General features: G+C 45.3%; 1 protein-coding gene across 1 annotated transcript in view; it reads left to right on the top strand.

The window, feature by feature from the left end:
- LOC138295473 (xanthine dehydrogenase/oxidase-like) overlaps positions 1-24,951 on the top strand; it is a 794,335-nt gene that overhangs the window by 516,506 nt on the left and 252,878 nt on the right. Inside the window, exons 25-26 of the mRNA XM_069233806.1 lie at positions 3,759-3,950; positions 7,928-8,073. Of these exons, the coding sequence (XP_069089907.1) occupies positions 3,759-3,950; positions 7,928-8,073 (338 nt within the window). The remainder of the gene's footprint in view (positions 1-3,758; positions 3,951-7,927; positions 8,074-24,951) is intronic.

Here is a 24,951-nt window from a genome sequence, read left to right as displayed (position 1 = left end):
CATTACGACCTCGGCGGTCTTTTCACAAGATCGCCGAGGTACCGCCGTGCTGAAGACTGCCAGTTGTGGCAGTCTTCCGGGCCGCGTATTATGACCGCTGGCAGCCCGCCGTCCTTTTTCATACATAAAGCGGCCAGCAGCCATACTGGCGGACGGCGGGAAAGTGGAGGTTGCTCAACCTCCACCGCCACGTCAGCAAAACACCGCCCACTGAATCATGTCCCATGATTCGGTGTTGCGGTGTTCTGGTGACGGTGTGCTGGTGGCGGAGCTGCCTCCATGGATCCTGTCCCCTCCCGGAGGATCAACGGACAAGGTAAGTTGATCATCCGTTAGGGAAGGGGGTGGTGGGGTGTTGTGTGTTGTGTGCGTGCATGGGGGTGTGCGTGTGAGCGTGTAGAGGGGGTGAGTGAGTGTATGCGTGCGGGGGGTGTAGTGTGTATGGGAAATGTGTGCTGGTCGGACGGTGTGCAGGTCTGTATGTGTGCAGGTATGTGTTGTTGGGGTGTATGTGTGCATGTAGGGGTGTGTATATGTGCATGTTGGGGGTGTGCGTGTAGGGGTGTGTATATGTGCATGTTCGAGGTCGGGGTGGGGAGGGGGGTTGTGCCACCTTTGGGGGGTGGCAGGCGGTGTGGGGGGAGGATTTGTGGGGGGTAGCGGGGTGGGGGAGACCCCTATCAGTGCCAGGGAAGGAATTCCCTGGCACTGATAGTGCCTACCGCCATGGATCTCATGGCGGTTCCCAACCACCCGAGATCCATGGCGGTATGCAGGGTCCTGATACTGTTGGTGGTCTAGTGACAACCGCCGGGCTGGAGACCGCAATCTCCAGCCCAGCGTTCTTCACCGCCATGGCGGTCGGAATGGTGAAGTGGCGGATGACCACGGCGGTAACAGCTGCGGTCATAATTCCATTTTTTTTTTCGCCGGCCTGTTTGCAGTCTTACTGCCGCTTTACCACTGACCGCCAGGGTCGTAATGACCCCCTATGTATGTACTGTGCCCAAAAATGGCTTCCAACCCATATCCAGTTAAATTCCATAAGGACACAGCAAACACACCACCAGAACCCAAATCATGAAAGGAGTATACAAATGTATATTACATATACAAATATCTATTTCCAAAAGCTGTACAATCTCCGCAAGGAATATGAAAACGCATGAGAGATAAACCCCAAACATTTCTCAGTCATTGGTTCAGGTACAACATAGCCTTGGACCATATGGTCCCTCAAATTTCTCCCTCTTTTGAAAGCAAATAGGGTTTTTTCCCATTGTCTCTGTAATGTATCCAGCAAATGCCAATTCTTAAGAATTATCTTATTAATCCTGTTGGATTTCGATGCCAAAAGTAGTGACACATTTCAATCTAGTGGTAGAGGGTTTGTCTGGTGGGCGACAGTGTTGATTGATGAAGATGTTTTCATCAATTGAGCTTATTGGATTTATTTATATACCAATATTGTTTGTGTATCAATACGCTTCGTTTTGTGTTTTGTTCATTTTTGCCTGCATTCATTGATAATTCCATCGGTTTGTGAAACCAAAGCGAAAGAAATAAGAAATAATAACTCCAGGAATAATGTTTTGTTTGCACTTGTATAAAGTGGACATTTCTCTACTTTTACAGCTCTGTGTGCTTGCAGCCTGTCTCCAATACACGTCTGGGGTGGGTGACAGCTACACTTTGTGCCTTCTCTCTAGACAGTCACAAAGAGAGGAAGGGTAGGTGTGTCTGAGCACATATTGGCATGCCGATGGCTCTTGCTTGGTCATAAGAGAGGCATGTGCTGATACTTACACCTGAATAGGTAGTGCCCTGTCCACACACAAAGGGCTGATTACCCCCACTGAACGTCTGGAGCCAGGGCTGGGAAGGAATGGCTTCTGTGCACTTCAAAGACCCTTTCTTGAAGTCACCCCCAGTTCAGAGACACAACTGGGTATAAGTACTGGGTCCCTGGCCCCACCAAATCAGACACTTGTGGACCTACAACTGGACTCTGCCAGAAGAACTGCCGTGCTGCATCAAGGGCTGTTACACTTTGGGACTGCTGACCTGGAAGGACTGCTTTGCTGCTGTGCTTTCTTTGCTGCCCTCTGACCCTGCTGAGGGAGAGCTGGACTCTGCCTCGCAACTCAAGTGACCTCCGAGGGCTTGTTGGCTTGTCTCCTGTTGCTTGAGACTCAGGGATATAAAAGTCTGTACCCCTGCTCCTGTGCCTGATTCACTGGAAGTATACCCATATACTTGCACCAGAGAAACTGATGCTTCTCCAGTCTGCTTGAAGCAGAACCGGAGCTTCGATCTAGTTACAAGAGCATGACTGGTACATTGTTTTTGGAGCCAACGCATCACCTTGAGAGCCTGGCACTCTGAACCGTGCATCACCGTCGCAGCAGCTTGCAGAGATTGACACATCTCCTCGACTGTGTGGAGAAACCCAGTGTATCGTCCTTTGGAACCAACCCATCTTTGTAACCGCTGCATCACCACTACTGCATGAAGAAAATCAATGCATTACCTCGACTGCTGGCCCGACATCGACAGATCACTCATCTGTACCCTTTATCTCACTGTTTTGACCTGGTTCAAGGCACTCTCTTCACCGTCCTGCATGGCTGTTGTCCTCGGCCTGCACTTCATCACGGTCGGCTTGTACTGTTGACTGTGCCCAAATCTACCCCTATTGGCGCTTATTGCTTGTAAGCACTAGAACTCTTTATTTTTAAAAATTCATAACTTGACTGATACTCATTGGATCTTTGTAGTTTGATTTATTTATAAAATTATTATCTATTGTTCTAATCTGGTGTCGAGTCTTTTTGTGGTGTTTTTATTATGTTACTGTGTATTGTGTTGCAGAAATACCCTCACATTGACTGTTTAAATTAGCCTGACTATTCTGTGCCAAGCTACGAGAGGGTGAGCACAGATAATCTTTTAGTGTGTATCTTACTTATCCTGACTAGGATTGTGGTTTCTGCTTGTACAGGGTGCATACTCTGACAACCAGAAACCCCATTTCTAACAGTATATTATAATAATAATAATGTGTGTAACCTTGTTCAGTTACCTACATTATTTTTTAAATAGCACCTCCATCATTATAAATATCCATCCTTTCAATATTGTCCTAGTTTATACGCATTTCTCACAATCAATTTGGCACATATTTTCCTGGCTCTGAACTGTGATTGTATTTATAACTTGTTTGATTTTGTGCATCATCCTTGCCGTATGCTTCTATTGTCCCATTCACTCCTGCCTCTGTGTTACATGAATGAGGATGGGGTGCACGTGCCCTAGAGTCAGGGATTCTAAAACTGTACTCACCGTATATTATGAGCAGACAATGGCTATTACTTTACTTTACCTACAGAATTTTGTTGAAAATTCTTCCTTCTCTTTGGAGATGTTGTAGTACATTGGTAAATTTGCCTCTTTCCAGAACATTGTCCACTGGTATTTAAGATGTGATGATGTTATTTATCATATTTATTTATATACATTTTTTTCACTAGCTCCACTTCGATAGGTTAAGTTGTACAATTAACTGTTAATATTAATTCCAATCTAGTTAGTAACTGTTTTACTAGTATTTCAACTGCAACAGCATATTCATTATTATATTATGAATTTCCATTTCTTTTTAATTTTTTCAGTTGCGTTATTTCTGTCTCTTTGAAAATGAGATTCAAAATATCTGTGTCTCCTAGTAAAATATGTAATTGTTTTGTTTGACTCTCCAGGTCATGAACAAATCTTTGAGCTGCATGGATAATGCATACAACATTCCCATTATCAGAGGTGTGGGCTACTTGTGTAAAACAAACTTGCCCTCCAATACAGCCTTCCGAGGCTTTGGTGCCCCTCAGGGAATGATGGTCATAGAGTCCTTGATGGACGACATCGCACAGACATGTGGATTGCCAGCAGATCAGGTACAGTACAACACAAGAGACGTGCAGTGCATAATCGTGTAGTAGGATTCCAGCTTGTCTAGATTGTGAAGCCTTTCATAGAACAAGGTTGAGCATATGCAGCTAAGCTCTCACAGTTGAAGACAAGTGTCAAACAACTATGTACATTAAGAAGCTTTTAGTGCATGAGACCAATAATCCATTCACAGAGTAACACCTATAGGCCCAGTGCAGCTGTTGGCACTTTGCTCTCCAAAGCTGCCACCGAACAACATGCTATAGAGTACCTAAATAAACTCTTATGGGACATTGATCTTCGCTGGGCATCAGTTCAAAAACTTTGCTTCAACATAGAGTAAGCTTCTCAATCTCACTCTTCTTGGAGAGTGAGGTACATAAATAGAGCCTTGCTTATCCATTTGCAGAGAATAATAACCAAAGCAGTTTGATCCTTATAGTGAAGAACAGCAGTCACCTAGAATATTGTACGGTATTCTCCAGCTGTCCCTGATTGAGGAAAATGTCTACCACAGTGAGTCTTTTAAAGCACTAATATCTTGACTGCTATGACTCTGTGAGTGTGCATCTCCTTTACATTTGATTTCCTGCCCATTGCTTTGAACAATCTCCTGGAAATGCCACGTAGTCAGATCTCTGAGTTCAAACTATGCTCACACAAGTTGCATAAAATAGACAAGCATTTAACATAGGTATATGAATTATGTAAGTATTTATAGCTGATCATTTTATGACTATTTCAAGATGGAATAACAACATTTTATATAGCACTGTTGTTATTTATATGTGTTGTACAGAACATATGTTACTATTACCCAACTTAATGATATTCCGTATACTCATCTAAATAAGATGAAAGGTTGAGTTGGTCTTGCCAGGATTCAAAATTATGATATTCATGTCACATCACATGTAAGCAGAAAGCATTTAAATCATTGAGTCATCTAACAAACATATTGTTTTTTTGTACGTCTTTTTGCTCCATACACCTTATCAGCGCTGAGCATGATATGTCTGATAGCCTAGTACATTCTATGTATACCACCCAATGCTACTTCAGGGAAGAAGATTCCATGTGTATTCTGTAGGAAAGTACCCTCTTTTTGGGACCCACTTTTTGCCTGCTATCAGTCTGCTTAGACTGTTTCACTGGGATCCTGCTAAACAGGACCCCATTGATTGTGCTCTCTGCCTCCAAATTTAGTTACCTTGGACCTTTGTGCACTCCAAACATGGCATACTGGTGTCCCCCCTATAAGTCCCCAGTATATGGTACTTAGGTACGAAGGGCACTGGGACACCAGAGGCCCCCCCCATGGGCTGCAGCATGTATTAGGCCACCCATGGGAGCCCATGCAAAATGTGTCTGCAGGCCTGCCATTGCAGCCTGCATGCAGAGGTCCACGCACCCTTTCATCACAGGTCACTACACCAGGTCACTGTTAGTCAACCCTAAGATAAGAGGCCCTTCCAGCCCAAAGGACAGGGTGCAGGTACCTGTGTTTGAGGGCACCCCTGCATGAGCAGAGGTGCCCCTATGAACTCCAGTTCCAATGCACTGGACTCCGGAAGTGCGGGGAAGCCATTTTACCCGTGTACTGTATCGGGCTGCATTATGGTAACTCCGAACCTGGGCATCTTTGGTGTCAAACATGTCGGAATCATACCCCAATACTAATGCCAGTATTGGTTGCATGAATCCTTGCACTCTGGGGGCTCCTTAGAGGACCCCCCAGTATTGCTCCTACTAGTCTTCCAGGATTTACGGGTAGCCCACACTGCTGCCACTCCTCAGACAGGTTTCTGCCCTCCTGCTGCTTGACCAGCTTAGACAGTGGAAGCCAGAACAAAGGATTTCCTGTGGGAGAGGGAGGTAACACCCCCTCCCTTGGAAATAGGCGTTACAAGGCTGAGGAGAGGGGGTAGCCACCCCAGCCAACCAGTTTGCGTTGAAGGGCACATTTGGTGACCTCCTTGCATAAATTGGTTTGCACCAGTCCAGGGACCCCGGGACCCTGCTCTGGTGCGAAACTGGACAAAGGAAATGGGAGTGACTACTCCTCTGTCCATCACCACCCCAGGGGTGGAGCCTAGAGCTCCTCCAGGTGGCCACTTGATCCTGCCATCTTGAAAACAAGATGTGCAGAGGCCTCTGGGAGCATCTGAGAGGCCAAGTCAGGCAGGTGACATCAGTGATCTCCTCTGATAGGTGGTCACTGTGCAAAGTGACCAAACCCCTTTTAGGGTTATTTAGGGACTCCCTTGTGAGTGGGTCCCCAGATTTGGCATGTAAAACTACACCAGGACTCCTCTGCATTGTCTTCTCCTGTTCCTGGCCACTGGAACTGCAAGTGGACACTTCAGGAACCGATGACTGCAACTTCCAAGACAATCTCGCCTTGCAACATTGTTTCCCCGGCTCCTTCCAGCAACTGAAAAATGTCCATTGCTGTCCATCCTCTGGCGTCAGCAGGACCTCAACTGCACCAAGAAGCAAGAAGGAATCTCCCTTGTAGTGAAGTAGACACTCCCCTGCATCTGCAGGCACCTACAGCAATGATATCTGGCTGTGTGGATCTGCTGTCCTCTGGAACCGCATAGATCCTGCAACACAGGTGGTGGTCAGGAGTGGTGCCCTTGGTCCTCTCTGTCCATTTTGGAAGAGGGTGAGCCGTTTCCTCTCCTTGCAGGACAGTACCCCTGTGCACTGCAACTCCCGCAGCAACCAAGGCTTGTTTCTCCTGCTCCAAGGGATCTTCAGGCTCCAAGTAGCCCCAGCCTTCAGCACTTCCTCTTTGCAAGGACAGTCTCTCCTGTGCTGCTCCAGCGACGTGGGACTCCCCTCCAGGTATGCCGACTGGGCCTCACTGCATCTTACTGTGCCTGCTGCCAGTGGGTTGCCTGTGGGGGCTGTGACTGCTTCCGCTGGCTCTCCCAACTGCTGAGGGTCAGCCCGGACTACCCTCCAAGGGTCAAGTCCCCGGGAACTTGCTGGTCCTCTTCAGCCTTGCAACTCTTCTTCTACTCCAATTTGCATTTACCAAGGCTTGTTGGTGGTCCTCCTGATCAATGACCGACTGCAACCCAGCGACCGACGTGGGACATCATCTGCATGGCTCCAAGGACTTCTCTACAGCTCTTGGCCCCCACAGCTGATCTTCATCCTCCCCCGTTAACCTGGATCTTCATCTACAGAAGGGTGGGTAGTGGCTCCTGCCCCGTCCGGACACTCCACCGTGGACTGGGCTCTGTCCCTTTCTATTACAGGTCCTCTTCTTCCTTTAGGTTCCTCTGGGCTGGTCCTGTTCTTGCAAAGTTCCTTTTCTAAGTCCCCTTGTTAGTCCTTGAGAAGACCAGGTACCTACCTCTGCTCTCCTGGTCTTTGGGGGTCACTTAGGTACTCACCTCTTGGAGTTCAGAGTTCTCCCAACTCCCCTCTAACCACTCCATATCCTCGGGTGGGGGACTTCTCTTTACATTCCTCTATTTTAGTATATGATTTGGCCCTCCCCTTTTTTTGACTAATGTTTACCACTGCTTGTTGTTGCTTTTATTACTGGGTAAATATGTAGTGTGTTACCTACCTCCAGTTGGGGGACTACATATATGTAATCTAGTTCAGTGTTACTATGATAAAGTAACTTTACTTTTGCAATACTGTGTGGTTCCTTGAGGCTTGATAAGCTGCTGTGTGACTGCTGTGGTATTGCAAGTGCTTTACACTCCTCCTAGATAAGTCTTGACTGCTCATCCACAGCTACCTCTAGAGAGCCCTGACTTCCTAGACACTGTCTTCCTTCACTAGTAGGGGTTGTCTGGACCTGGTATAAGGTGCCAACACCATAGGTGTCTATCACACACCAGACCAGCTTCCTACATATACATTCACAACACATTATATTTTAGTGTGAGCCAAAAGGAAGATCCGTCATACTTTTATTGAGCTGTTTTATTATGTTGTTTTTCCATTGTGTATGAAGGTGCGAAGGCTGAATCTGTACAATGAAGGAGATTATACATTCTTCAACCAAAGGATTGAGGAAATTACCGTGCACAGATGTTGGAAAGAGTGTATGCTAAACTCAAATTATCATCAGCGTGTTGCCCAAACTGAAGAATTCAACAGGTAAGCACTAACAAACTAAAATCAACTTACCAAGATAAGAATACGATTCTTCATTACTATATACGGAAGATTATGTGGAAACATCTTATAAAAGAACGTTTTTGGTTCCAGTAGTTTTTAAACTACAATATGTTGTTGTCATGGCCCAACACCACGAATAGCCATATTATGGTAGATGGTATCCCACAGCTAGGTTTCTTATCCAACACGTAGTCGTTTAATGACAGCTGTTCAAATAACGAGAAAAGTAAATCTCACAAACATATAATTTGTCACATGCATATATGACTTACACATGTACATTTCATCAGGACATTTTACCTGCAGAAACTCACAGGTTATTTTGTCACAAACCTTGAACATTGTATTCTACATCTATACAATACTTGTAACATCACCTGCTGTTGAGAAGCTGCCTGACCTGCCTGGAGTAGGAGGGCACTTTTTCACAGCTTTGATCCCCTGAGCCTGTTTTTCTGCAGAGCACATTCTGAGCACTCACCACCTGACCTGTCTGATCTGCCTGGAAGTAGAAGGGACACTCCTGACCTCCTCAGCTTGCCGGCATTTTAGAGCGTTCACAATGCTCTCCCACAGCGTTTTTCCCACTTGCTGATGATCCTGCCTCCCCAAGGCCCTGCCCACCCTCCAGCTCATTTAATGTGGGTTGCTGCACGGCTGCATAGTGGGTGCTCGCCAAAGGCAAGCCCGTCCACGCTTGGACCGTGCCCAGTGCCAAGACTCCTGGCTCCGTTCGATCCACCGCTACTCCTCACAGGAACTGCAAGACCTCAACGGCAACTGTTTCTCGGTCTACCCACGCTCAATGAAGGGACCTTCCTGGTGAATCCAGTGCCAATTGCACTGTGTCTCACACCAGACACCACTCACTAACTCCCCTAGAGAACACACACAAAAGACCACAACTAACTCCTCACCTCTGAAGTGTTTCATGCTCAACGCACGCTCCCTATACAAGCATAACATTGAAATCTGTGATACCATCACCTCCCTTGACGCATAAACCTGGATCAACCCTTTCCTGTCCTGCGTCATCACCACTGCCACCCCGACTGGATACAAGATGCTCCACTGAGACCGCATCAGCAAACACGGTGGAGGGATTGGTATCATCTTCAAAGAATCCATCCGTTGCACCATCACAGGCGACGACCAACACTACCTCCTTTTCAGCGACCTCAATTTCCACCTCAATGACAACAGTGACAAACACTCCTCCTGGAAGTCCTCAACAGCATCGGTCTAACCCAACTTATAAACAAGCCCACCCACAAAGCAGGACATATGCTTGATGCAATCTTCACTCCAAGCAAACAGGTCTTGTTCTCCCAAGTCTCGGACCCCATACGGTCGGACCACTACATCATCCACTCCCTCATCCACGTCACTCATCTCCCTACCACCACACTGCAATGCCCACAGCCATGACTGACCTCGACCAGGACATCAATACCTTCTCCAACTGGATCACAAGCTGCGTTGACAAAATTGCTCCTCTGAAACTGGCCAAATCCAATAACGTCCCAAAAGAAGAGCCAGCTGCTACACCCGAGAACTGAAATTAGTCAAACACAGCTGCCAACAACTCAAACAAAAGTGGCGATCAACTGCGGCCCCCTCCAACAGAACAGCCTTACAGTTAGCCCTGAACAACTACCACAGTCGCATCAAGGCCACCCAGAAAGCTGCAGTCACCATCTGCATATTCACCACAAACAACCACTGTAAGGAACTCTTAAAAATCATCAACGATTTTGCCAACCCCACACCCACAGGAATTGAAACCCCCATCCATCCCTCCCAGGAACTCTGCAACTCCCTGCCCAACTACTTTTACAGCAAAATTGCCACCATCTACTACATCTTCAACCCCCAACCCAATACCAAACAATGCGGATGACGAGCCGCAGGCGATAGCCCCTGCCCATTCATAGACCTCCTAGACACCAGTTACCACTCAAACCACAGCCAAAATCCTGGCCTCCACTCACTGAGGGTCACCCACTGACCCTTGCCTCTGCCTCCTCTTCAACACTGGAGCCAGCGCTAACCAAAATCATCAACACTTGCATCCCCTCGGCTTCCTTCCTGGACACCTGGAAACATGGAGATATCACCCTATGTCTCAAAAAGCCCTCAGCAGACCCCAGCGGTCTCAAGAACTACAGACCTATCTCCCTACTACCTTATCCCACCAAAGTAATCAAAAAAGTCATCAAACAACAGCTCACAGAATACCCTGAGCAAAACCAAATACTAGACTACTCACAATCCGGATTTTGAGCCAACCACAGCACGGAAACCACGCTGGTCGCAGCCATGTATAAGATCAGAACCCTCCTCGACCACGGAGAAACAGCAGTACTCATCCTACTAGACCTCTCCGTGGCTTTCAACGCAGTAACCCACCACACTCTCCTCAAGAGACTTATAGACATCAGCATCTGTCACAACGCCCTCAAATGGATTGCCTCTTTTCTCTCAGGCTGCACACAAAGCATCAGCCACCAACCCTTCACCTCTGCACCCAAAACCATCACCTGCGGTGTACCCCAAGGATCGTCACTTTCCTCCACCCTCTTCAACATCTACATGACCCCCCTCGCCAACCTCATCAGATCCCACAAAATCACCGTAATCTCCTCGCAAACGATACTCAACTGATTTTCTCCCTCATCAAGGACCCCCACAATACCAAAACTAACGTCCACGACACCATGAAGGATGTAGCCAGGTGGATGAGGGACAGCTGCCTCAAGCTCAACACCGACAAGACAGAAGTCCTGATCTCCTGAAAAAACTCTAAAATATGGGACCGCAGCTGGTGGCCTGCTCAACTTGGACACCCTCCCACCCCTTGGTAGAGCGTTCCGACCTAATAAATTACCTGTATTGGGACGCTCTTGGGTCGATGAATCTTTTGACCAAGTGGGGCTCTCCTCACCCGAGAGTAATCAATTCGATCAAATCAATAATCAATAACGTACATAGGCAATACCCTGATCAACATAACATTTCACAATTAATCCAGAATACATTTCGGCGAACCATGACCTTTCGGTCATGAATAACCACACCAGTTTATTCAAAGTTAATGAATTTATTTCCCTATATTAGCAAAGCTAGCACAATATAAACATGTCTCAACACCAAATGATATATGTAAATGAACATTAATAGCTGTCCATAACGGCGAAACAGATGCAGTCTATGCAGCATTTGAATAATAATGCCTTCGATAATAGCAATGCAAACCACTAAAACTATAATCTGTAATGAGCTAATAGCATACATTGGTCAGCATAACAAGGTCTCAAATTGCATTGTGCGACAGATGAATCCTCATCTATCCTCAAATTAGCATCGGCATGTGGGACTTCATGCAAAAACAATTTAGCAACATTAATTTAGAAAAAACTCCTAACTAGGGCTCAGCAGTTGGTTACCTAAAAAGAACACAATGCAATTGTACAATTTCCTTTCATATTTACCAAATCCAATCAGCATTCGAAGAAGTCTTCGTCTCACAGGTACCAGTTTCGATCAGCATGGGACGGGGCAAAGGGGCAGGGTGGACGGGGCAATTGCCTCTCAGCGGCAAAAGGACAAAACTATTACTTCATGCAAAGGGACGAATCAAAGTTAAAGTCTCTAGGGCGAGAATTAATTAAAGTCTCTTTCTCTCGATTAGAGAAAGCATCAAAGTCTCTTTCAAAATGGCGTTGCAGCAAAGTGGGCCATAATAGCTGCAATGTCCTGCAAAATGGCGGGTATGGGCGATGTCCAATAATGGCTGCTTTCCTCTCGTGCACCTGGTTTAAATAGACAACAGTTCAAATCCAGTAGGGTCTTCCATTGGAGGGTTCATAGGTTGGCTTCAAATTGTCCAATCAAAAACTACAGTTTACAAGCTTCTACCTAAGCATACATTATCCTTGGAGTCGGGAAAGTAAGTTGCAACATATTTTACCAATTAACTCACTTTCAGAGCGTCCATTGTCTGCACCTGCAGATTGACCTTGGAGCAAAGAAGAAGATGCCAGGCTGGCACGAAACCTTAAAGATAAGCATGTGAACGATCCCACTGGAAAAGTACAGCTTCAAGCAAGAATACACTTTTATTAGCACGTTGGAAAAATACAAGCATCTAAACCGTGAGACAGGCAACTAGGCCAAAGCCTCCACTAAAGTTATGCTAAGCTAAAACATTTCAAACAAGCAAATCATAGCACACGTTTACGATTATGTCAGATTCGTACAATTCTAATACATCACGTTATATAAAGCACGCTTATAAATGTTGGCAAACTACTCTGAGGGCACAGTTGTCCCCGTACAATCTTTATTAGTTCGATTAAAGTCACACTTGATTATTGCAATACTACGTTTAAGCGCTAATAAATGTAAAACCTTCATTTCTGCGTCATCAATCCCTCCTCTGATGACTACTTGTCATCACACAAAACCATTCCCACAAATTTTATTCCATTAAAATTCTGTCAGTTCTCTTTGCCTTTTAGTTCCCCTTGTTCTTGCTTTGTATTCTTCTGCCAAATTTTTTCATCATTTTCTCTTCCTTCCTTCTTTTAATTCTTGCCATGATCATTATTATTCCCCTTTTTATTCCCCAAATTCCAAATATACAAATCAGTACTATCAATATTCCCTGTATTATTTTTAATAATATTCCATTCCAAATGCCACCAAGCCAATTTCCCACTGAAGCAATTCCCTTTCCAACTTTCTCCCACACTCCTGGTTCTTTCAATTCCTTCAAGTCTGCACTCTCTTTTGTTAGATTTGCAAGCATAGTTTTAATTTTCACACTGTTGTCTGGAATATACGTACAACAGTGACGCGCACCAAGCATTTTGCAAACGCCGCCATCCTTTGCTAAAAGAATGTCTAGGGCAAGCCTGTTTTGAAGAGTCATAGCTCTTTCCGCTGCAAGTTCAGCATCTATCAGGATTATAGCACCTGAAAACTTTGTCAACATGTTATCCACTATAGTAGACAACTTTCTTATTTTGATGGAATTCAACACAACTCCCAATGAAGGAATCATGGCTCCAAATATATCTCCTACCACAGCAGCTGCGGTCTCTCTTTTCTGGATACGATGAGATCCAGGCGTCTTTGGAATCACCGATAGGTCATCCAGTTGATAAACCTTTGGGAACACTATACCCAAATAACATCTCCCCCACCATCCCTTTGGAAGACGATAATAGGCATTATGCCCACAAATGTAATATACACCCGGTATGACAGGGTCAAGTCCGTTCAGCATGAATGTCCATTTGGCCTTAAAGATAAACGTATGTTTACATTCACTCGCTCCTACAAAAATGTTGTCATAATAAGATTCACCTCGATATATACAAAACTTCCCTACATGCCAAGCATCTAAAGCTATTCTCCCTTGTGTTTTTATTGCGGCAAAATCATAATGATCTACTGAAGTCCTCTTACTTAGTTTGTTTTCTAATTTCGCATTCATTTGTGCCCTCCTATCATCTGTGCGATCTAAAAAGCTTATTTCTACTGCAGTGAGCGAGCAGGTAAGATTTTCCCTATGAGCGTGAGCTGTTTCAAAAGGTTGCATTGGCTCGAAAAATTCCCTCATTATTTTAGCATCCCAATCTTTAGCAATCTGGCTTAGCTGCGTAATTATAGGAACATATGCAAAAGTAACATCATAATTTGAGTAAAAATACTGTATGTTGGTTTGACCATAAAATCTAGAAGTTACTATACTACATGTAATCCCATATGTAAGAGGCATGTGATGATAAGTCACCCCTTCCTTTACCGATGTCGGTATCTGTGTACACACATAACAATCTTTCGCATCCATAGTCTCAACATATTCTGTTAGTAAGCGATAGAAAACATTATACGAAAGTTCCTTCTTATCATGCAAGTGTCTCATCTAATTCTAGTCTTTTCAGTGCGGTTAGTTCAGTGACAGTAACAGGAGCAAAAGTAGAAGCATCAATTTTCTCATTCTCACCCTTACCACGCGTTGCAAGCACTATTACCACTATTATTAGTACACATGCAGTTATCAAGCCTATACACGCATATTTACAATACTTCACTCTACTGTTTTGCGTCATGATCTGTATAGAATCAGAGAGCTAGAAGCACCTATAAAAGAAACTATTTAGCAATTCAGTTACAAAGCTGAACGAGCGCAATGTTCACACAGTTTTCTTCAGGAGGCCAGTCACTTATCGGTTAGCAGCATTTGTCTCAATTCGGCAATAACTCAGTCTCTTTTTAAGTTCTCAAATCGGGTTTAAAGTCAATCAGGTTTTCAAAGTCTTATCAAGTTAGCAAATGTCTCATCCGGTTTAGCAATGTCTCAGCTGGTTGTATCACGTTATATTATAGCAAGCAATGTCATTTATCAGTTTTTCAATCAACAGTGTCCATAAAACTTTTCTTTTCTATTGGTATCTCTTCTTCTTCGTTCTCGAGGCTAAGAGATACAAATTTGTCAGTCCAATCGTCATTGACTACGTATGCCCATTCTGGACCGGAATATCTCCTGTTTGGTATCCTTTTCCTTTTTAATTTTGCCTCTCTCTTTGATTCTGCCTCACTGGTACTTTCCTCTTTGGTCAAGTCTTTTTCTTCACTTGTTGTTGGTAACACGACAGACACTTCCTTTCTTTTCTCTTTCACTTTTGGCCCTTCACTGTCTTTCAACGTTTCTCTCGTTCTCACTTTTACTGGTGATATACTCGGTCTTTTCTTTGCACTGTGTCCACTTGATGGACCTGCGATCTCTCCTGATGAAGTTTGAACAGTTTCGTTCTGTTCTGCCTTGTCCCCTCCTCCTGGGGAGTCAATCACGTTTTCCTTTTCTTTCTCTGTACCGTCTGCTTCTGGGAAAGCCCTCCTCTGATCAGGCTCTCCTGCTTTCTCACCTCTTTCGAGCCCTTTGTCACCGTTACTTTCGTCAGGCTCTTTGTCACTTTCAGCTGCTTCAGGCTCTTGGTTACCTTCAGCTGCTTCAGGCTCTTTGTTACCTTCAGCTGCTTCAGGCTCTTTGTTACCTTCAGCTTCTTCGTCACTGTCTGAGGTTTCTCCTTGGTCTTCCCCAAGTGAATCTGTTGCTTCGTCCTCAGAGAATATCTCTCTCTCCTCTATTTCTGCCTGTTCGCTTCTAGTTCCGTTTTGCTCTGTCTCAGCGCTTGGCACTTTGTTATCAGGAACTGGCAGTTTCAGCGCTTCAACTTTCTCATCTGTGGGACACAATACTTTCTTTGTATGACTGGCGTGAATCCAGTTGGGAACTCCCGCACACTTCACAGCGGTAGTTGTCGTCAGGATCACTTGGAAAAGGCCTTTCCAACGGGGTTCCAGACACGACTTCCTCACGTGCTTTTTTACCACGACCCAGTCACCTGCTTTCAGTGTGTGTCCTGGACCTTGGATCGGTGGCAAGGTGGTTGCTTCCACCTGGTGAGAGAAAGAGCGACCCACGTCAGCCAGACCTTTGCAGTAGTCTAACACCATATCATCTGTAATATTCAAAAGCGCATTTGCGGGAACTGCAGGAAGTCTCATGGCCCTGCCCATGAGAATTTCGTGCGGGGACAATCCAGTCTTTCTGTCAGGGGTGTTTCTCATTGACATTAACACCAAAGGCAATGCGTCAGGCCATTTCAAATTTGTCGATGCACATATTTTCGCCATTCTCGATTTCAGTGTACCATTCATTTGCTCCACCAATCCTGAGGCTTCAGGGCGATAGCTGCAATGCAGTTTTTGCTCAATGTTCAGCGCTGCGCAAAGTAACTTTATCACCTCGTTATTGAAGTGACTTCCCCTATCTGATTCTAAAGAGATCGGGAATCCGAAACGTGGTATTAACTCCCTCAACAATAGTTTGGCAACTGTAAGGCTGTCATTTCTACGTGTGGGGTATGCTTCAATCCAGTGACTAAAAATGCACACAATCACCAACACATATTCAGACCTCCATGCACAGGCATCTCAATAAAGTCCATCTGCATTCGGCTGAACGGGCCACCGGCCCTGCCAATGTGGCTCGCGTTCACAACTGTTCCCTTTCCTGGGTTCATCTGTTGACAGACGACACATCGGTGGCAGACTGCTTCTGCAACTTGACGGAATCTGGGGTTAAACCAATCTGTTTTGAACAATCTTATCATGGCATCTTTCCCTAGGTGAGCCTGCCCATGATAGAACCCCGCAAGCTGCGATAAGAGACAATTTGGTAAGACAAATTTTCCCTCACTTGAAACCCATATCTCATCTGGTCTCTTTGTGCATTGTGCCTTAATCCAGGAAACTCTTTCATCCTCCCTGACGCTATTCTGTAATGTTTTTAGTTCATCCATTGTATCCACAACCTTCAAGGCAAAAGCTTCAGCTGGTTCGAGCTCTGGCTCATTTATCGAATTCCATTCATCCCTGAGCAATATACAGTTCAAGGCACAAAATCTTGCGACTTGATCCGCATATGCATTTCCCAGGGAATTGTAGTCCTGTCCTTTTGTATGAGCACTACACTTTACCACTGCAATTTCGGCTGGCATTTGAATGGCATGTAACAATTCCCTTATTCTCTCCCCGTTTTTCACTGGGGACCCTGAAGAAGTCAGGAAACCTCTCTGTGACCATAGTTGCCCAAAGTCGTGCACAATTCCAAACCCGTACTGACTGTCAGTGTAAATGGTAACCTTCATCAATGCAGACAGTTGACATGCTCTTGTAAGGGCTACAAGCTCTGCTACTTGTGCGGAATATACTCCTTGAAGCCAGGACGCTTCCAAGACACCTGTGACAGTACATACAGCATATCCTGCTTTCAATATTCCCAATGCATCTCTTAAACATGACCCATCAACAAAAACAATTTGTTCATTTTCATCAAGCTTAGTATCCTTAATGTCAGGTCGGGGTTTTGTGCAAAATTCAGCCACCTGAAGGCAGTCATGCTCGACGTCTTCAGCGTTCTCAATTTCAGCATTTTCACCAGGAAGCAAGGTTGCTGGATTCAACGTAGTGCACCTTTTCAGCTGCACATTCGGTGAGCCCAGAATTATTGTTTCATACCTTGTGAGTCTTGCTCCAGTCATGTGTTGCGTTCGGGAGCGGGTCAAAAGTATCTCAACTGAGTGAGGGACCATGACTGTTAATGGGTGTCCCATCACTATTCCTTCACTCTGAGTGAGGCTGATACCAACTGCTGCTACGGCGCGCAAACACCCAGGAAGTGCTGCTGCGACCGGATCCAAAGTAGCTGAAAAATACGCTACTGGTCTGTTTATTCCACCATGGGCTTGAGTCAAGACAGACAGAGAACATGCATCACGTTCATGACAAAACAATGTGAAAGGGTTTGTGTAATCAGGCATACCTAAAGCTGGAGCCCTGCACATGCATTCTTTTAATTCAATAAAAGCATCCATTTAATCTCCTTTCAGCTCAATTTCATCCAAAACATCCTTCTGGGTCAGTTTCAGTAAAGGCTTTGCTAGAGTTGAGAAGTTGGGAATCCACTGGCGACAGTAGCTCACCATCCCCAAAAACTTCCTCACCTCCCTCCTCGTCTTTGGTGGACTCATTTGAAGTACACTTGTTATTCTTTCCTTCATTATTCTCCGTGACCCTTTCTCTATTTGGTGACCCAAGTATTTCACTTTCTTCTGACAGAACTGCAACTTTGAAGGAGACACCTTGTGTCCATTCCTTCCCAGATGGTTCAGTAGGGCAATGGTGTCGGCTGTGCAGCCATTTTCTGTCTTAGATGCAATCAGTAAGTCATCGATGTACTGTACTAGAGTAGACTCGAATGGCAGTTCTAACGCTTCCAAGTCCTTCTTTAGAATCTGATTGAAAATTGACGGTGACTCTGAAAACCCTTGAGGAATTCGACACCAACTGTAAACTCTGTCTAAGAATTTGAAACAAAAGAGAAATTGGCTGTCCTCGTGAAGAGGCACTGAAAAGAATGCTTGTGACAAGTCGATGACTGAGAACCACTCAGCATCGCAAGGGATTTGAAACATTATCACAGCTGGATTCGGTACTACGGGGCAGCATTTGATCACGATGTCATTTATTTTCCTCAAGTCCTGCACTATTCGGACCTTTCCACTTGGCTTTATTAGTCCCATGATTGGTGAATTACATGGACTGCTTAACACTTCTTTCAGTACTCCCTATTTTACAAACTCGTGAATGAGTTGGGCGACTTTCATGAGGGTGTCTTGTGCCATGTGGTATTGAGGGGTCTAGGGAAAGGTTGCATTGGGTTTTACAGTCACTTTCACTGGTTCCACTCCTTTCACCAATCCCACCTCTTTTCCTGTCATATCCCACACTTCTTTTCCAACTGTTTCCCGTAATTCAGCTGGAATATCTTCTTCAGTTATCATCGGAAGAAGGTTAATCAGAGGATGTTTTTCATCGACAATTTCCATCTCATCCCCTTCTACACTGTCCTCTTCTTCCCCATCACTGCTCGTCTGAATTCTGATTCCATCGTACGAACACATAATCGAACATCCCAACTTGCACAATAAGTCTCTCCCTAGCAGTGCTATCGGGCTTCAGTCACATACCACAAAATTATGTACCCCTTGATAGTTACCAATGCTGACTGGTACTGGATCTGTGATTGGGTTTGTCAGGTACCTGTTTGCTACTCCCACTACCTGAACTGTTCTCCCTGAGAGTGGCAAATTTGGTACTTCAATGCTCCTAACAGTTGAACGTGTGGCTCCTGTGTCAACCAAGAATGAAACACGATGACCCATGACTCTTCCCTCTACATATGGACCCTTTTGATCAACTTCCAAGGATGCTGCAAGCACACAATTTCCTTCCTCATCTGAACTTTCACTCTCCCATGCATCGTTTATTCCATTCTCACTGTGTAATGGGAACTGTTGTACTGTGCCATTTGTGCTCATCACCTGACTCGAGACCTGTGGAGGAAGCATCACTTGCTGCTGACCCATTGGTGCCAAAGGTATTTGCATTTGCTGATTAGGTACCATGGGTAACTGCTGTTGCATTGGCTGCATTTGCGTCATCTGCATACGGGGCATCTGCATCTGCTGGGGCTGCGTAGGCTGTAATCCCTGCAGCTGATTTATGGTCTGAAAATTTGGGTTTGGACCTCTCATTTTCGGTCCCCTCATTGTCTGGAATGCATTGACATCATTGTTTTGCTGACCAACACCTGCACCTTCCTGCACCACCATCGGGCACTCGCGTTTCCAATGTCCGACGATTCCGCACACGTGACACGGCATCACCTTTTTCATTGCCTGCACACCATTCGGAATCACAACAGTGTTCAAATCCGGACCATTACTCCCAAAACCTCCTCTGCCTCTGCCTCTCGTCTGTGGCTGAAACACCATATTTCCCTGCGGCTGCAGCTGCGGCTGCGGTACCTGCTGTTGGAACCCTTGCAACCCTTGCAAACCTTGCAGACCTGTCTGAGCTGCTTTAAGTTGCATCACCATCACTTTTTCTTTCAACCTTTTCTGTTTCACCTCAATTTCGTTGCTACAGTATTTCGCGTAATTCAACACCTCATCAATCGGTTTCGACTGCCAACAGATCAAATGCGACTTTATCATCTGACTTATCTCTGGTCTCAGCCCTTCCACAAATCTAAACACAAAATGAAGCATGTCCTTCGCCTCTATTGTTTCCGTGCCACTGTAGTTCTTAAACGCCTTCAACAACCTCTCATAGTAACTATGAATCGACTCTTTAGCCTCTTGGGCAGTTCGATCAATCTTCTGCCAATCCACATTCTTCGCGGCAACCTTCGTCTTCAAATGCTCAATCACCTTATAGTACAAGCTCATCACCATAGGTGATGGTGCACCCGTATCCCTGTCTCTCTCTGGTTCACTTGTCGGCCAACCTACAGCTCTTTTGCAGTCTTCCCACAAATCTGCCGGAACCACAATCTCAAAGAGGGTGTTCAGGTCTTCCCAAAGACATTTTGCAAGCTTTACAAACCTATCAGTCTGTTGATACCATTCAATCGGCTTCTCTCTCAGTTTGGGAAAATCATCCGTAAAAGACTGAATGTCGCTTCTGTGCCACGGTACATGTATTCATTTTCCCCCTGCTGTCTCCCTCATTGGTAACATGGTTATTGCATCACTACTCTGTGGTCTTTTCTCGTTGTGCTCTGGGACACTGTCTTTCTTCTTTTCCTTTTTCTTGTCCACCTGCTTTCCCATTTGTCTAAGCACCTCCACACTTGTGCACTCTGAAACAATTCTCTAAGGTGCGTTTTCATGCCTGCTGACCTCATGTGTTCAAAGTCTGTGGACCTGAAATCCAATCTATAGCTCCTGCTCAAGTGTTTTGTCTTGTTTATGTCAATCCCATTTTTGTCAGCTATTTCTTGCAAGCTTCTATGTACCTTGTTCACTTCTCTCGTAATCCTGGGACATAGATACCTTAGCTCTTCTTCCGAGTAGGACTCTAACCTATTCACACCCATAGTCCCTTCCACCAATTCTTCTGCTTCCATGTTCAACCTGATCCTATTCAGATAGTCCTCTTCTCCCTTCCCACTGGCTGAGCTTTGTGTGGAATTTAGACTGTTGAACCACTGTGTCAGCTGTTGCGCATTCAGCCCCATCAGTGTAGCATTCACATCGACTGCCATCGATGGTTGCGGCAACTTTTCAGTGTGCGATGATAGCGGTATCATCAATGGGGGACTCGACCTCACCACTGTTGACTGAGCACATATGGGACTAAACTCCATCAAGGACCCAGATCCAGTTGGCTGAGCCGCTATCGGAGTTATCTCTGGAGTGTGTTCTATGCACCTCCTTTCCGTCCCATTCTGCACCATTGATCCTTGACCGCTCATACCTGAGTTAGGCTGAACGTACAAAGGTACCGGTGGACCCACAGTAATGGGTATGGGATATCGCATCTGGGTTCTGTCCATTCCCCATGTTCTGAGGCATGTTCATTCCTACACTATGGGTCATCATTGCCGGCATGCCCGTCTGACTCCCTGTCATCTGAGCATGTGCGGTTCCCCCCTGCATCTGCTTTTGAGGCATCAAAAACTGAGTTGATTCAGCTTGTGCCAATGTTGGGTTGTGACCATTCTGTACTCCCATCACGTTTGGATCTAGAATCATTCCTGTACCATTGTCACTGCTGTAGTACCTTGGGACCTGCGGCTGATAATTTTCTGCTGCTTTCAATGTAGGCACATCTGGATATATTGTCCTGACCTGCGGTATCTGCGGGGTGAACAGTAAACTCGGGTCCTTAGATCCCGATGGCGTTTCTGAACTCTGAGTTTCATTATTCTGTACCGGTGCCGGAGGGGCAGAACTGGTACTTGGACCTTGTCCATTCTCTGCATAAGGCGGTGGACGGTCGTTCAGCAATTGCATGATGAACTCCTCATCATCTGACTCGTCCTCCCTATCTTTGGAACACCTCCTGTTTGTCTTACAGGTAGCTTTCTTGCCTGTCGCTTCTTCTTCCTTAGTAATTGCGGGAAACAATTTTATCCCCTGCAATATATCTGACCTCCACACCTTCTGTGCATTGTCCCACCTAGCGTCCGCTAGTGTCTTTTCTGCCTTTCTTATCCTGGTCTCGAACTTCTTTTGCTGTTGCTGTCTAGCCATTAGTTCCCAAATCGCTAGAGCCTCAAACTGTGCTGGCCTTGGAGGTACCTTCATGTCGTACATTGCGAATCTCAAATTCTCTAGGATCCTTATATTGAATGTCCCATGGATCGGGAACGCTACGCTCCCATGTTTCTCTGTCAGCTTGTGCCATTGCTTTAGCCAAAGGCACGGAGCTACTCCCCTCTCCTCCATTACAATGTAAGCTGGTGTACCTTCGGGTGGCGTCTCCTCTCCTACGCTCGCTTTAATGTAAGACTCCCCCTTCATCGCGCTCTTTAATGCTTTAAAAAATTTAATTTTCTCGTCTTTTATTTCACTAAATTTGTAATCAATAAGTGACTTTAATTCCCGGAATACTCTTCGCTTGCCTTTCCCCTTCCAATCGAGCCCCACGGACTGCGTCCAATCCGTGCGCGACCCTTCTCTACAACCAACCTATCCCAGCGCGGCTCCTAGTGACGTCACACTCACACACACTGCGGCTGACAAAGACTCGCGGCTAGTCCTCCTTCACTCGGCTCCTCTCGTAACAATTTCTAGCATGTATCGCGAGCAACCAAAATAATAATAAAACAGATCTGTCGGTTTACTACAGGAAGGGTAACACAATCGCTTCAGGACCTTAGGGATTTTTCACTAGCCTCAGCAGTTATTCCATCTTTCTCAGTCCCCACTTTCGCAAGCAAATCTGACCCGCAGACCTACTCTCAACTTGTCAATGATCTATTCTAGTGCACTTAGAATTTGTCAAAGCCCGAAGTCGAAGTTTCTTTCACTCCCTTAACACACGTACCGACTCGTTGACCACGCCTGATCAACCTACTAAACCGCCCAGACCACAACATAAAACAAGTGTCTCATACACTTTTCAACATACTCCGGAGTCTCTTGACCTCGCAGGGCCCGTCTCAACAACAACAACCACGTGGACCTTTTTCTGCACAAAGCGCCACACGCACATGAAGTTCGACGACTTCCCTACTCTCACACTCGGAGTCGCACCTCCGCTATTTTCTATGAAGTTCGACGACTTCTCTACTCCTACACTCGGAGTCGCACCTCCGCTATTCTCTAAAATCCTCGCAACCTTTTCACACAATCTGCGGCAATAAGCTGTGCAAGCGCAAAATCCTAACTTCACTCATACCATCACTAGTACCGCCAACGCCGATTCCACACCTCCATTCTCTCCATTTGCAAGCTCCGAGATCCCGGGAAAGTCGCGGGGGACTTAGCCCATCATCATTTTCTCAATCTGTTTTACCCAAGAAAAATCTAATTCAACACCATATACCTCTCGAGCGGGGTCCCAAAAGTCTAAACCGTCCTCTGCTACCACCTACTGGTAGAGCGTTCCGACCTAATAAATTACCTGTATTGGGACGCTCTTGGGTCGATGAATCTTTTGACCAAGTGGGGCTCTCCTCACCCGAGAGTAATCAATTCGATCAAATCAATAATCAATAACGTACATAGGCAATACCCTGATCAACATAACATTTCACAATTAATCCAGAATACATTTCGGCGAACCATGACCTTTCGGTCATGAATAACCACACCAGTTTATTCAAAGTTAATGAATTTATTTCCCTATATTAGCAAAGCTAGCACAATATAAACATGTCTCAACACCAAATGATATATGTAAATGAACATTAATAGCTGTCCATAACGGCGAAACAGATGCAGTCTATGCAGCATTTGAATAATAATGCCTTCGATAATAGCAATGCAAACCACTAAAACTATAATCTGTAATGAGCTAATAGCATACATTGGTCAGCATAACAAGGTCTCAAATTGCATCGTGCGACAGATGAATCCTCATCTATCCTCAAATTAGCATCGGCATGTGGGACTTCATGCAAAAACAATTTAGCAACATTAATTTAGAAAAAACTCCTAACTAGGGCTCAGCAGTTGGTTACCTAAAAAGAACACAATGCAATTGTACAATTTCCTTTCATATTTACCAAATCCAATCAGCATTCAAGGAAGTCTTCGTCTCACAGGTACCAGTTTCGATCAGCATGGGACGGGGCAAAGGGGCAGGGTGGACGGGGCAATTGCCTCTCAGCGGCAAAAGGACAAAACTATTACTTCATGCAAAGGGACGAATCAAAGTTAAAGTCTCTAGGGCGAGAATTAATTAAAGTCTCTTTCTCTTGATTAGAGAAAGCATCAAAGTCTCTTTCAAAATGGCGTCGCAGCAAAGTGGGCCATAATAGCTGCAATGTCCTGCAAAATGGCGGGTATGGGCGATGTCCAATAATGGCTGCTTTCCTCTCGTGCACCTGGTTTAAATAGACAACAGTTCAAATCCAGTAGGGTCTTCCATTGGAGGGTTCATAGGTTGGCTTCAAATTGTCCAATCAAAAACTACAGTTTACAAGCTTCTACCTAAGCATACATTATCCTTGGAGTCGGGAACGTAAGTTGCAACATATTTTACCAATTAACTCACTTTCAGAGCGTCCATTGTCTGCACCTGCAGATTGACCTTGGAGCAAAGAAGAAGATGCCAGGCTGGCACGAAACCTTAAAGATAAGCATGTGAACGATCCCACTGGAAAAGTACAGCTTCAAGCAAGAATACACTTTTATTAGCACGTTGGAAAAATACGAGCATCTAAACCGTGAGACAGGCAACTAGGCCAAAGCCTCCACTAAAGTTATGCTAAGCTAAAACATTTCAAACAAGCAAATCATAGCACACGTTTACGATTATGTCAGATTCGTACAATTCTAATACATCACGTTATATAAAGCACGCTTATAAATGTTGGCAAACTACTCTGAGGGCACATTTGTCCCCGTACAATCTTTATTAGTTCGATTAAAGTCACACTTGATTATTGCAATACTACGTTTAAGCGCTAATAAATGTAAAACCTTCATTTCTGCGTCATCACCCTTCAGACCACACCCATAATCTCGGCATCATCATCAGCCAACTCTTGATGAAACACCAAGTCGACTCAGTGGCCTCCTCTTGCTTCTGCATACTCTTGATGCTCCATGAAACCTTCAAGTGAATCCCCCTATGTGAAAGGAAAACAGTCACTCATGCCCTGATCACCAGCCACCTTGACTACAGCAATACCCTCTAAGCCAGTCTCCCCACCCAGCCACTGAAGAGATTGCAGTCCATACAGAACGCAGTGGCCAGATTCAT

This window comes from Pleurodeles waltl, chromosome 5 (genome assembly GCF_031143425.1).
Source record: "Pleurodeles waltl isolate 20211129_DDA chromosome 5, aPleWal1.hap1.20221129, whole genome shotgun sequence".
Taxonomy (NCBI): domain Eukaryota; kingdom Metazoa; phylum Chordata; class Amphibia; order Caudata; family Salamandridae; genus Pleurodeles; species Pleurodeles waltl.
This window is presented reverse-complemented; position numbering and strand designations above follow the sequence as displayed.